At 34.2% G+C, this 15,096-nt stretch overlaps 2 protein-coding genes across 3 annotated transcripts in view; one reads left to right on the top strand and one right to left on the bottom strand.

The window, feature by feature from the left end:
* LOC127805906 (protein SRG1-like) overlaps positions 1–15,096 on the bottom strand; it is a 104,813-nt gene that overhangs the window by 16,956 nt on the left and 72,761 nt on the right. Inside the window, exons 3-4 of one of the 2 annotated variants that reach the window (XM_052342752.1) lie at positions 9,912–10,003; positions 9,445–9,616 (exon numbers count right to left, since the gene is read on the bottom strand). In XM_052342752.1, coding sequence (XP_052198712.1) covers positions 9,445–9,616; positions 9,912–10,003 — 264 coding nt within the window. The remainder of the gene's footprint in view (positions 1–9,444; positions 9,617–9,911; positions 10,004–15,096) is intronic. The other variant, XM_052342751.1, reaches the window with a different exon arrangement.
* Positions 802–15,096, top strand: part of LOC127805901 (receptor-like protein 56) — an 81,978-nt gene continuing 67,683 nt past the window's right edge. The window contains exon 1 of the mRNA XM_052342745.1: positions 802–1,029. Coding sequence (XP_052198705.1) covers positions 963–1,029 — 67 coding nt within the window. The 5' untranslated portion in view covers positions 802–962. The remainder of the gene's footprint in view (positions 1,030–15,096) is intronic.

A 15,096-nucleotide genomic window follows, 5' to 3' on the forward strand; every position in this document is an offset into this window, starting at 1 on the left:
CTGTGCATATGTGTGTACTGTACAAAGAGAGATATTTTGTTGTATTTAATTAATATATCTTGAAAAAATATATATTTTTTGTGAAATGAGGCTTTACAAATTATAATTTTTGTGCATAATAATTTTAAATTTATAAATTATGCCTCCACTGTACAAAATTTCTGAATCTACCACTTTTAATGCCATCATTCAAAAATATAAAAGAATCCATGTATGCACGTGCACCTAGGGAATATATATATGTTTATTTGATTAAAACTATATTTTCATCTTTCCTCTTAATTGAAGATTTCAAGATTATTTTCATATTTTAATTTCAAAATTGATCATCAATTGAATAGGTCGGAACCAGAAATCAAAATTGACGAATCTAGAAGTTCTTGATTTATCTTATAATTTCATAACCAACATTATATGGTCTTCTTTAAAAGAATTTTCTTCGTTGAAAATATTGGATTTGTCTGGAAACTACATGAATGAGAGTATTTCTACTCAAGGTATGTAACACTTTCTATTAGAATTTAGCAATAAAATTATTATCATTGTATCTCATGTGGCTAAAATAATGAAAATACAATTACATTATCCAATGTGCTATGCTAGAACCTAATGTATACTATTCCCAATTTCATTATTTAATGAGCTTGTAATAAAAATACTTTCCAATTCATCTCTTGAGTTAAACTATCCTTTTAACAATTGCTTGGCTCAATTACAGGGATCAATACAAATGAGCATGCATTTGATATATTAATAAAAATAATCAAAAATTTTAATTAGTAGAAATTTTGAATAGTGTTTTTCTCATGTTTTAGATCTTTAGCTAAAACATAAATCTTTTTTATTGCACATTTGTTCAATGTTTTTCTTATTGTACAGATTTAGAAAACGTGAGCCACTTGGAAGAATTGTACTTGGACGGTGCTACCCTACCTAGTGATTTTCTTTCAAACATTGGTGCCATGACTTCACTTCAAGTTTTGTCATTGACTTCGTCAGGACTCATTGGGACCCTCCCCTCTCATCAAGGTAAAGAAAATAAAAGATAATTTTCTTTTTTACTTAACAAATCAGTAATTTGACATAAATATATAATTTTATATTTTCGTTCAAAAATAGAGAAAGATGTTTATATATTGTTTTTGATAACTGTCTAACTCACTTTTCTTTTCCCAAGGTTTGTGTGAATTGAAGACTCTTCAAGAGATTGACTTGACCTCTAATGGACTAGTAGGTCAATTGCCTTGGTGCTTGGGAAACTTGACATCTCTTAAGTTTCTAGATATTTCTGACAATCAATTTACTGGAAACATTGCATTGTCTCCTCTTGCCAATATCATATCCTTAGAATATCTTAAGCTTTCAAATAACAAATTTCTAGTCCCAATCTCATTCAAGTCATATTACAACCTCTCCAAACTTACGGCCTTGGAAAGTGTCAACAACATACTTTTGGAAGAAAAGGACATTCTTGGCTCAGCCCCAAGTTTCCAATTGCTTCAAATTCATCTTTCTAGTTCTGAACATGGGAGAAACACTCCCATTTCTCTACCCAAATTTTTCTACTATCAAAATCAACTCAAAATGGTTAAACTCTCTGGATTTGATTTTGGAGAAATATTCCCAAGGTGGTTATTGGAGAATAATACTGGATTACTAATGCTTACCTTGACAAAGAATTCAATTTCTGAACCTTTTCAATTGCCCTCATCTCCAATGACAAAACTTGTAACATTAGATATCTCCAACAATAATTTCTATGGTGTCATCCCATACAAGATTGGTAGTTCTTTCCCTAAGTTAAAATTGCTAGACATGTCTAGAAATAACTTTGAAGGCGTGATTCCATCTTCATTAGGTGACATAACCTCTCTATTTTTTCTAGACTTGTCAAATAACCAATTATCCAGTAAAATTCCCGTACATTTGGCGATGGGTTGTAGCTTATTGAAAGTGCTAAAACTATCAAGCAACACCTTGACAGGCCCTATACTACCCCCTCAAAATAACTTGCCAAACTTACAGCTGTTGTATTTGGATGATAATAAGTTCACAGAAATCCCACACTACTTATCCACTAGTAGTGGGTTGCAAATGTTGAATCTTAGCCATAATCATCTTGGAGGTGTGTTTCCTGTTGAGTTTTGTCAATTTGTTGGACTACAACGATTGGATCTTTCTGACAACAATTTCATTGGGACAATACCGTCTTGCTTCAATGTGGAAAACCTAAGGCAAATTCACCTATCCAATAATAGGCTAAATGGACCATTTCCGGAGGTGTTCCATCAATTAATAAACAACATACAAATGATAGAACTTTCAAATAACCGTTTTAATGGCAGCATTCCAAATTGGATCGATAATCTTTCATGGTTAAGCGTTTTTATCTTGAAAAATAACCACTTTGAAAGTAATATCCCATATCAGATTTGTCATTTGTCTAGATTAACCTTGATTGATCTTTCTTCCAATAAGTTTTCGGGCAACATTCCTAGTTGCTTGAATAATATCTCATTTGATATAGAAAAGGAATTAGGACCATCGATATCTTTAACTGGTCAAATTATGGAAGAACCCTTGATGCCTAACCTAAAGATTTGTAGTCGTTATGGTCAGTCAATGTTTGTTATCAGCATAGGTAACATCTTGTTTGCAAATCGAGCACTTTTCTTATCACAAGTGGAGTTCACAACCAAAGGAATGGCCTTGCACTTCATGGGAAAGCCTCTATCCCTTTTTTCGGCAATTGATCTCTCCAAAAACAAATTAGTTGGCCACATACCACCTGAAATTGGCAACCTTAGCAAAATCAAAGCACTAAACCTTTCCCATAATAACTTGATTGGAGGAATCCCAACAACATTTTCTAAGTTACAGAATATAGAGAGCTTGGATCTTTCTCACAACAACTTGGATGGGAATATCCCTTCTCAGCTTACTGGTCTATACTCACTGGGGACGTTCAATGTGTCTTACAACAACTTCAGTGGAAGGATACCTCAAGCAACAAACCAATTTGGAACTTTCGACTCAAGTAGCTATACTGAGAATCCATTTCTTTGTGGAAAACCATTACCAAATAATTGCATAGATTCATCTCCATCAGTTCCATCAGCCAATAATAATGCAAGTGTGGCATCCGACTTTATCGATGTGGACACTTTTTATATGAGCTTTGCAGGGTCGTACATAGCTATTTTACTAGCTATTGTGGGAATTTTGTATATAAATCCACATTGGAGACGGGTATGGTTCCATGTTGTTGAGGTTTTCATCACCTCTATCTACTATTTTGTTGTGGATAATATGTGGAGAATCAAAGTTGGTTTCCTTCGTAGATATTGATAATCACCCCAGTGAAATAATAGTGTTGTTGTATGTATATCCTACTAAACTTCTTTCTTAAGTAGTTTATTGTTATAATAATGTTATCAATGCACTTATTGTTAGTATGAAATAGGTGTCATAAATTATCAAAATTAAAGAAGTCTTGGTTTGTTGTTGCCATACTATTGCATGTTTAAGATGTACAGTGTGATTGTTGATAACAAAAAACAATATCGGAGCCAAATTTGGAGCTTCAAAATCAAAGAAGTCCCAGATTTTCTTGTAGTGCATGCCCTGCTCGATTTCCATTCATATTCGAATTTAACCTACACATACTTTTAAAAAAAATTACTTCTTTTTATGATAACTATTATTTTGCTAAAATTTAATTTTATGAATAAAATATGCTAAAAATGATGAAGTAATTAGAGTTTTTATTAGAATAACAAATGCTTGATGGGTTATATTTATTTTGCACCCAGTACTTGTACAGCCTTCAATTTGATTAACCAAAATATTAAAGTTAAAAATAAAAATTGATAAAAATATTATATTATCCTTGGTTGAGAGCAACTTTCAAATTACTTCAAATACCAATACTATATTCTGGTCAAGACTACTGTTATACCCTAAGTGGATGAAGTCAACACAAGGGTAGGGTATATAAAATTTTAATCCATCTTAAGATATTTTTACAGCTTGAATTTGTCACTAATCATAAGGTAATTAAGAATTATAAAATTATCATAACCATCTTAATTTATGGATATTTTCTCTAATCAATCAAGTCTTAATTTAGTTGTAGATTTAACCACTTTCCAACCACCTAAATATAGTAAAAACTCTTCACAACGTACACATCCTATGATTCTAAGCTCCTCTACTCTTAAAACGCCCCGAAATCAACACTGCATCGAAATATCCTTTACCTGCTTGTTCTCTTAATTATCTTGAAACCAAACCAACAACATATCAACATGCATGTCTTTATGAGGAATGGCAGCATGACTTGCATATCAATCAAACATGGTCCCTTGTCCCTCTGCCAACTAAATGCAATCTTGTTGGAAATAAATGGGTACATAGGATTAAATTTTAAGGCTCGTCTTATTGCTAAAAGTTACAGTCAAAAGGCTTAGGATTGACTTTTATGAAACTTTCAATTCTGTTATTAAAGCTACAACAATTCACAGTATACTTGCCTTAGCTGTGCATCATCAGTGGAGCCTTCGTTACGTTGATGTGTTAAATGTATTTCTTTGTGGGTCACTAAGGCACTGGCTGATTTTGTTGATTCAATACATCTAAACTATGTGTGTAAATTAAAACGTTCTTTATGTGGACTTAAGCAAGCACCAAAAAGAACTAGAAAAGGGATGTAGCACGGTAATATAAATTAGACATCCAAAAAAAAAAAAAAAAGATTTAAGGGATGTAGCAAGTCATAATTATTTGTTATACATCATATTTTCACCTACCAAGAACCAGAAAAGGAGGAAAAAGAACTTGAAAAATTGGAGGATGTGTTTTTAGCCGATGTAAAAAAATTATTGTATCACTTTTTGAGGTAATAATCCCTCTGGAACTTAATTAGCATTAAAATAACCCTTGCAACCAAATGAAATTATGTGATCATCAGCACACAATCTAATAGCCTTCTCATATAAAATCAGCAATAATGACGGGAGGCTACCAAACAATCCCCGGATGGACAAAGTTAGTTGGGTCTTATTTTCTTTCTATTGCTTGTCTCTAAGATCTTTTCTTTTGTACATAAAAAAATTCATTTAATGGTAAAAAACCCCCAATCAAATAGGAGAAAAGACAAATCAAAAAATATAATTCCCACATAAAGATGCCTAATCAGATACACTAAGAAGAAGATAAATCAGGGGGACAAGATAAGAGAAGTGATGATGTAGAGCCGATCACCCTCTCCTATCTCGGGTCAAGTACTTGCAAAACGGAGTAGGGGACTCGTTCCCCCGTGATCACTTTGACGTTTAAGTCAGTTCACAGAGTTATTCAAGCTAAAGTATGTAGTTAAAAACTTAAGGAAGAGAGGAATCCCTTACTCGTCTTGGTTGCTTCCTTTTTATCCTTTTGTTAAGATAAGAATTCCCTTTTTGAATCTCCAGGATCCGGATCCCATTTTTTACGGAGCCATGATATTGGTAATATGGATATGGTAATTGTTTCCGAAGAGTTTGGGATAATCCCCATCTCCATGATCTTCGAAATGATGATTGAGGTCGAGGAATTCGAGAAAGCTTCGTTGAGCAAAAGGCTAGTCGGTTTGGTGAGACGTATCTGCCACATGTCTCTCCCAAACCTAGGCTGGATAGTAACCTTAGATTGGCTCCCCGACGAACATATGTCTTTGCTATTACTGGCTATATTCTCGGGATATAGAAGTAATTATGAATCCGATAGCATTTTCCCTTATCAAGAAGACAAAACTTACCGGCGATACTGAGAAGAGGATAGGCCAACATTGAGAAGAGATGAACACGACGAAAGATAAGATGAATCTATGAAGGAGATGAAAAAGAGAAATTGAAAATTAGTTTTGCATAGATTTGAACCTACAAAGGTGCTGGAAAATGTGTAGTAGCATGTTTTTCAATAAAAAACATGAAAAAGTTTATAAGACAAAGAGCTCATTGGAAATACCTATATGTATAAATATTGGATCAATCTTATTAAGCATATATGTAAAAAGTATTTTAAATTTATCTTTTAACTCAACAAATTATTGAATATTATTTTCTTTATTTTGAATTTTGACTCCTAAATTTTAAAATTTCTGATTATTGATCTAATATTGTTTCTATCTTAAAATCCTGTTCACAAGTATAACTTGTTAAAGAGTTTTTTAGTTTATAATTAAATAAGATTAAGACTTCAGTTAATTATTTCTATAATCCATATAGTTTGTATTAAAATTATAATTAGTTAAAGTATTTTATCATAAAAAAATTAATTTGATATAATAAAAAAAATTAACAATATAAAAAATTAAAAATAAAATTTATTAATTTTACCTCGTAAAAATAAACTTGTAGTAAAATGTAGATAAAATTAAAACTAGTGCATTAACGGGCCATAGACCCAACAACAGAGTCATCAGAACAACTTCAAGAAAATTAGGATAACAAAAAGATGCATCATTTTTAAGTTTGTCAAAACATCCATTGACCTCTCTTCTTAACTGTCTTTGTCAATTGAAAGCACAAAGCGAATACCACAAGACTGCCATTTATGATCATTAGTAACATTCTACAATAGTCTATTAGGCTAATTGAGAACTCAACTAATTTTTTTTTTTTTAACATATACAAGCATAGTTCTTATAGTTGAGAATAGATAACATCATAAAATTAGCAACCATAACTTACAGTATTTCAGTGATTAAACTTTGGCAGCATCAAGAGCTACCAGGCCCTTCTGGAAGCATTCATAATTAAAATTAGCATAATTCTTGACTGATTTGTATAATCTTGGCCTTTTCTCATCCACCAAACTTTCAACAGGTCCAATCTCATTTTCTGGCTCTGGCTCATTGAAAATAGCAACTGTTATCTTCCCCCTTTCAGGGTTTGTCACCAGCCCGTGCATTGGGCTCTTGAATATTCCATTACTCATTATTTGCATACATTCAACAAACAATTTTAATAGTAAAAATGCATTCTTAACCACCAAATGCAACATCTTGTTTTGTTCAAATTGAAAGAGATCTTAATGATCCCTAAACATGGGTTATTGAAATGCATTTCCCCTTTCTTGTCAGTGGCATATTATACCACCATAGTTTTTACCCAAAAATATTATTGTTGGTAAATATTAGATTCATAGGATCAAATAACATACTCAAGGCATGCCCTCTAGACTATCCATGTAGAATTTGGTCATGACAAACTCCCCTTTTCATAATTCATGGTGTCCTTTTAGTAGACTAGGTTAGCTCTATATTACTTATAATACCTCCACTACAAAAAAATTAATTCTTTGCGGCGGTTTTATAAACCGCTGCAAAACATGGTATTTTGCGGCGGTTTTGAAACCGCCACAAAATATGATTTTTGAGTGATTTTTTTAAAATTTTGCGACGGTTTCATAAAATTGCTGCAAAATTTAGTAAAACATTTAATTTTGTGAAAATCGTTGCTAAATTTAAAAAATAATTAAATAATTAAAAAATTAAATTCAATTTCATGGCGATATTTGAGAAATCGCCGCTAAATTTAAAAATTAAATAATTTAAAATTAAAAATAAATTAATATTTGCGGCAATTTTCAAAAATTACCGCAAAATTCATTAAAAAATCAAATTTAGCGCCAGTTTTCGAAAATCGCCACTAAATTCAAAAAAAAATTTCAAAATTAAAATTAAATTAACATTTGCGGCGCCGCAAAACTCAAAAAGAAATTAAATTTAGCGGCGGTTTTTCAAAAATCGCCCCTAAATTAAAAAATTAAATAATTCAAAATTAAAATTAAATAAAAATATTAAATATTAAAATTCATTATTTTCATTAAAAAAATTATATTTTGCTTAAGAAAATAATTAAAAATTAAATTAATAAAAATAAATATAAAATCTTAAAAATAAATTTAAAATTGCATTTAAATTAATAGCAAAATTCATTAAAAATCTAATTTAAAAAAATAAAAATAAATTTAACAAAATTTTAATATATAAAATTTTAATAATTTTTAAAAAATATATAAAATCTTCTTTTATATTTTTAATCAATTAATTTATTTTTAATTTATTCTATTATTCTTTCCAAAAATAATCAATTAATAAATATTTTTAATATATATTAAAAAATATAAAATATAATTCTGAAAATTAGTTGTTAGATTAGTATATAATATATATATGTCCATATATGTCAAGGGGTGTTTCGCAGATCAAGTGGTTCGCGTGCACGCGCACGTTCGAAACTTGGGGAGGGGGAAGGTGCTGGGATTTAATTTCCAGCAACGCCACGTGGCGCATGCACAAACGGCCACATGGCGCGCAGGGTTGGGCGGGGGCAGGGCAACCGAGCTTGGGCTGGGCTGGCCTGCGCGGGTAATTAAAAAATAAATTTTTTATTTTTAGCGGCGGTTTTGAAACCGCCACTAAAATTAAAATTTTAATTTTTTTATTAATTTTTGCTACGATTTTGAAACCACAGCTAAAATTAAAACATTAATTTTTTTTATTAATTTTTGCGACGGTTTTGAAACCGCTGCTAAAATTAAAAATTTAATTTTTTTTTAAATTTTTTGCAACGGTTTCAAAATCGTCGCTAAATATTATAGAAACCGCTGCTAAATCACTTATTTTGCAGCGATTTTTAAAACCGCCGCAAAAAATATAATTAGTGGCGATTATTCCAGCGATTGCTGAAAACCACCGCTAAACGCTCCGGGACGGCTGACTAAGCGACATTTTTCCGCTAAAAAACCACCGCTAAATGCAAAAAAAATCGTCGCTAAATACCTAATTTTTTGTAGTGCTTGTTTAATATCTAAGTGTGTGCTGAAGACAAATTATGGATTCATGGAAAAATAATATGTCCTAAGATTTTTAGAATAGATTACTAATGTGGGACTGAGTAGTAGCTAACTCTTTCATTTAAATTCCACCAACATCCATGTTAGGCTATAAATCTATATCTCAATGCAACCCAAATCAGTTTTAAACACAATTTCAAGGCTCACACTTTGTAGCAATCCTGGGGAACTCTAATGCCACTTATAACATGATGAATACTCCCCTAAAAGAACTAAGTTATAGTTAACTATATCGGGTTCATAGATCAATTCATATAAGTAACACCTCTCCTCTAGACTACCCACGAGGGATTGGCTCATAACAATTTCACATTCTGATTGATAATTCTGCAGAACAGAGAAGCACTTGAAAACACAAAAATCTTCACCAAACGGAGGCCAAGAGAGTACCTGCATTTGATCACCAAGGTTGACGAAAAGAGCATAAGGAATTATGGGGACGGTGAGCCATTTATCATTTTTCAGAACTTGCAGGCCTTGAACTTCCTTGTCTTGCAACAGAATGGTCATCCCTAATCTGTCCGAATGAGCTTTAAGCCCAAATACTTGGTCCGGTGTTGGACATGGTGGGTAGAGGATAAACCTTCCTTGCATGATTGCTCTTTCCCCAAACTGCTTTGAGAAGCTATCCACCTCCAATTTCAGTGACCTTGCCATGGCTATGAATATAATACCCATTACAGACTTGATATTTGCTACGAATTCCACAATTTTCTCTCTGCAAAACAGTAAAACCCGCTAAATTTGTACTTTCATGGAGAAACTACAAAAGACTCCCACAACACAGTTGTTCCAGGCACAAAAATTTGAAATTATCCATCACTTCACTACTTTAGATGACTGATTATACATACATCTGATCTGGGACTTGGATCGCACACATCAGACGAAAGAGAAACTAACACAACTCCGTATAACCGGCCCACGCTTCTAAGACTGTTATGTGGCTATCAAAAACACATTCTTGACCTTCATACGAAAGAGACATCAAATGCGATTGAAGATAGAAGTACCTAAAATCTTCTGGTTTTTCTGGCCAGAGCTTTGGTTTCCTCTGATCTTCCGGATAGATCCTGAGGGATAACCGGTCACACCAGTCGAGAACCTGCTTCTCGGAGACGACTTTGTCCTGTCCATAGCCTTCAGACTCGCCGGCGGCCCGAGAGTAGTTGCTCTTCTCTTCCCCTGGCAGCTTGAAGAATTCTTGGATGACTTCCCTCACCTCGTCCAGAAATTGTGAAGGCATGCCGTGGCCCGCCGCCTGTGATTCAAAGCAATTGTAAACCCTAGCTAATGAGAAAAAAAGGAAAATAAGTACCGAAGACCAGATGAAGAAAGCAATTAATCAATTATCCGAACCTGGACGTTGCCCCAAGAGCTCAGAGCCGACCTCAGCTTTTCCAACTCACCTTCTTCTTCTCCTCCAGATGAGAAGAGACTGAGATCAATCACAGGAATTGGGGCCAAAGGCGGGGAAGTGTCTAATTGGCCAAACTTGTTGTCTCTAACAATGTATTCCTTGGGCGGTTCAACCCCGGCTGCGGACTTCTCTTGAACACTCTTCGGAGGGGAGGGCTCCGTCTCCCGATTGTCGCCGGGAACTCCATTGCCGTCCATGCTGCTGCTCGTCACTTGAAAGAAGACGATGCACAATTTTGGCCTTAAGTAGCATTGAATTTCTCAGAAGAAATGATCTGGAGCGTTGAATTGGGCAATGATTCTTGAAACGTGTGAACATTTTCCTTTTCCTTGTAGAACCTATTGCTTGTCGTTGGGCTTAATGGCACGGGTTTAGGGCACGGTGTCGATGAGCTGCCATTACAGTAGTCGACATGCTATCGTCTTGGTCGGGAGCTGCCGTAGGTAATGCCAACATATACCAAAATTAAATATGTTTTATATCTTTTATATCGTCTTGGTCGGGATCTGGACCGTTCGTTTTATCGGATGGTTGGAAAGTGAGGAGATGAAATGAATAGTGGAATTTGAAAGAATTGAGAGCGGAAAGGAACTTACAGAAAGGGATTGAGTAGAGTTGCTTCGGCTGTGAAGGGGCTGTGGTGAAGGCGGCCATATCTGGCCATTTGGAGTAAGCTTTCTCTCTTGTCGGAGAATATAAAAGATGAACGTGTGGCAAGACACATTCACAAAAATGATCCACTAATTTTACTATGATTCACAAATGAATCTTATTATTCCACAGTTCCATCAAGTTTTTGAGGGTTAAGAAATAAATTTATATACGAAATACCTAATTCATAATTGGAAAGAGAACTCGGTTGGTGAGTGTGTGAATAATTCGAGTCATTTGTTCTCATTTGTTACCTTTACAAGCTTCTAAATAACATAGTTGCCACACATGCCAATCATCGATTTAGATGAATAGTTCATTATATTCGACAAACCCAACTCGTTTTCTTCCTAGTTCTGGCAATCAAATTTGTCTTGCAATCCAACAATCAAATGGATTGCCAGAAATAAGAAGAAATCGAGTTGGTGTTATCAGAAATAATGAACCATTTACCTAAATCGAAGATGGACATGTGCGGTAACTATGTTATTTAGAACATTTTAAAGGTAGCAAATGATGAACAAATGACTCAAATTATTTACACGCTGACCAAATTCCCAATTGAATGAACTAGGTATTATCTACATTTAAATTCATTTTGTAACCTAGAAAAACCTAATGGATTAGTGGAAGAAAATTCATTTGTGAACGATAGTAAAATTTGTAGATCGACATACGTGTGAGGTATGTTGGAAAACAAATTTGATTTTTGAAAAACAAAAAGAAATCAAGTGGTGCTATTTGAGATCATGAATTATTCATCTACATGGATGATCGATATTTGTGGGAATTATATGATGGAAGAAAATGGGAAGAAACCCATAGTCCCATCACCACAACCATGGTTGCTAAAGGAAGAGAAAAAACAAGATGAAATTAAGTTGGTGTTGTTAGAGATAATAAACTATTTACAGGATCCGGTGATTGATGTGTGGAAATTATGGTCGGACAGGAAAATGAAGGAAACCCACCATCCCAACGCTACTGCCATGGCTGCCAAAGAAGAAGAAAGAGAGATCAAGAAGAAATCAAGTTGGTGCTACTAGAGATAATAAATTATTTACTCGATCAAATTATTGATATATGTGAAAATTATGATCAGGGAGAAAAAGGAAAGAAATTCACCGTCACATCGCCACTCCCATGGCTGCCTAAGAAGAAGAGAAAACAAGAAGGAATTGAGTTGGTGCTATTAGAGATCATGAACTATTTACCAGATCTGATGATTAATATTTGTGGAAATTATGATCGTGGAGAAAAAAGAAAGAAATCCATCGTCTTGTCGCCACCGCCATGGCCGCCAAAAAAAGAAAGAGAACATGACGAAATCAAGTTGCTACTACTTGAGATAATGAACTATTTATCTAATTTGAGGATCGATAAATGTGAGAATTACAATCTGAGAGAAAAAAAAGAAAAAAATCAACCATCTGGTCACCACCGCAATGGCTGTCAAAGAAGAAAAGAAAACAAGAAGAAATCGAGTTAGATCTATTAGACATAATGAATTATTTACCTGATCTGATGATCTATGTGTGTGGAAACTATGATCGGGAAGAAAAAGGAAGGAAACCCATAGTTTTGTCATCACCGTCAAAGAAAGAGAGAAAACAAGAACAAGTCGAGTTAGTGCTATTAGAGATCATGAACTAGTTATGAGATCAAATGATCGATACACATAAAGATCATGACTTGGGACAAAAAGGGGCTTTTGAGATCATGATTTGGGAGGAAGAGGAAGGAAACCCACCGCCCCAGCACCACCGCCTTGGTTGCCAAAGAAGGAGAGAAGTTTCGTGAGGAAAGAAAGGAAATGAGAAAGAGATATATAAAATTGAAGAGTACCATTTGTCTTTTAAGCTAACCTCAAGAGTACCCGAGCGTTATTTATTGACATGGTTCAAACCTTGGATCAAGTAAAAGTTTTTTTTTCCGCTCCAACCCTAGTTGAACTACCCATTAGGGTTAATATAAAAATACTTTTATTATAAATCAATTTTATGAAAAAAAATTAATATAATCATCCGCCATCAACCATCTAAACCGGATAGATTGAGGTGTAAATTGCCAATTACAATGGTTTAAAACCCGAAGAGTAAATGGAGCCAGGTGTTTGATATAATCATCGAGCTTAACCACTTGAGCTTCTCAAGCAACTAACCATTAGGAGGATTGATCTATTATATCACTATGAGTTATGGTCCTTTTTGAAGCTTACATTTACTTTTTCTTTTTTATTTTGCAACTTGCTTAATTATATTGTCAATCTCATCTTAATTATATTAATTGCATAAAATGGAAAAATAGGGGTTCATATCTTATTATTTAAGCTCAAAGGTAGAATGATATAATTTTGATGATAATAAAAATTATTTTATTAAAATAAAATTAAAGAATTTCAATCAGCTTAATGTGAAGAAGAAATGAAAATCATGGCTGAATAACTTAAGTCAACTGATATTTAACTTTAAATTGACTAAAGTAAGGCAGTAAGTAGGTGTTTGATTTTGCATTAAGTCGATTGAAGTTAACCAAAATTTTGGTCTATGATCTTAGGTCGACCAAAATTCAACATAAGTTGTGCGGCACAATTACTGTTGACTGCATCAATTGTCGTTTCCGATCATTGCCACTATTCCCATGCCTTTTTCGATTATCGCGATCGATAGTCGGTCTTCTCTTATCGACGACACTTCTTGCATCATCTTCTCCGATAATAGTCTTCCAAATTGGTGGTCTCTCTAATCATTTGTCTTCTTCTTCAGTCGCAACAGTTGATCGTTTGTTTGACTGATTCATCTTTCCCGACCGACGGCTCCTTCACCTTTTTGCCTTCCACCACTGTCGACAATGGCCTCTACACCTTCCGCCACTATCGACGCCTTTTTACCATCAATGTTGTCTGCCATAGCCACTGACTAGTTCATTTTTGTCATTCTTTTTTTTATTTATTTATGTGTATATATAAGTCCCACATATATTATTATTTTATAATAGATGACATGTCAAGTCAACTTGAATACTCTCTCTAAATCGAATTTACATTACTCCTAATTGAGTCAATTTGAACATAATTGCCAAGATTAAAAAAAATTGAATCAAATTACAAATTGGTAAAAAAAATTAGATTTTTTTCATAATTTACCCTATTTCTAACAAATTTTTTCAATATTTTATTGTCATCATCTCGTAAAAGACTCAATTTTTATCACTCGTCTCTGCTCGTTGCTTCTTCATCTCTTCTCTCCCACAAAAATTGCCGAAACCAAACACAAACACGGCCGCAATTGATCACTGACAGTTTTCTCGTTTCTCTTCTTCAACCCAACAATTGCGCAAACCAATGCAAGAATAGAATGGCCAAATTCACATTCCGAGCTGATCTCAACTTCTACTGTCTTTCACAGGACCCGCCTTCTAAAAGCTCAAATTTCAACTCTTTGCTCAAACGCCGTTGCTTACCCGTGTTCCCTTCGAGTTCACGTCTGAAATTCGTGGTTTCTAGCAGCATCAAACAGAAGGAGAATGTTCCAGAAAGGGATTGAGACGCCAGGCTAGTTGTTCCCCGGCTGCGGGTCGGTGAATTGGAGAAATCCGAGGGTCAACTGGGAATTGGAACTACCTCTGGTGAAGTGGGTTCTAATTGGACTTGGCCCCCATGGAAGAATCTTCCTGAAAGATAACACCCATTGGCACGGTTGGAATGTGATACCCAACGAGTTCAAGGCGATGATGGTAAGATCGAGCAAGTATAAAACTATTATAGGTTTAGGCCCGGGATTGATAGATTTAAAGGTTTTAACCCATTTATAGGAAGCCCGGTAAGAAGATGGCTCACGTAAATTTATCTGATTTTTTTAAAAAAACGAGCTTGACTCAATTGCTCAAAACAAGAACCAAACCCAACCCATTTTACTTGCTGCCTTATGCCCATTAGACAACCCATTATTCTCCTTACATATGTCTAACCCATTAGAAAGCCCATCTCTCATCTCTGTAAGTCCATTACTCATTTGATTCAGTTGTTTTGATGGTGCTGGAGACTTGGTCGTTGCATTACTCTTTTGAAACTTGGTTTGGACTGGTATGCATCTCTCCAGCTCAAGTCAAAACAGCCTGCCATACAG

This window comes from Diospyros lotus, chromosome 7, assembly GCF_014633365.1.
Source record: "Diospyros lotus cultivar Yz01 chromosome 7, ASM1463336v1, whole genome shotgun sequence".
Lineage (NCBI taxonomy): Eukaryota > Viridiplantae > Streptophyta > Magnoliopsida > Ericales > Ebenaceae > Diospyros > Diospyros lotus.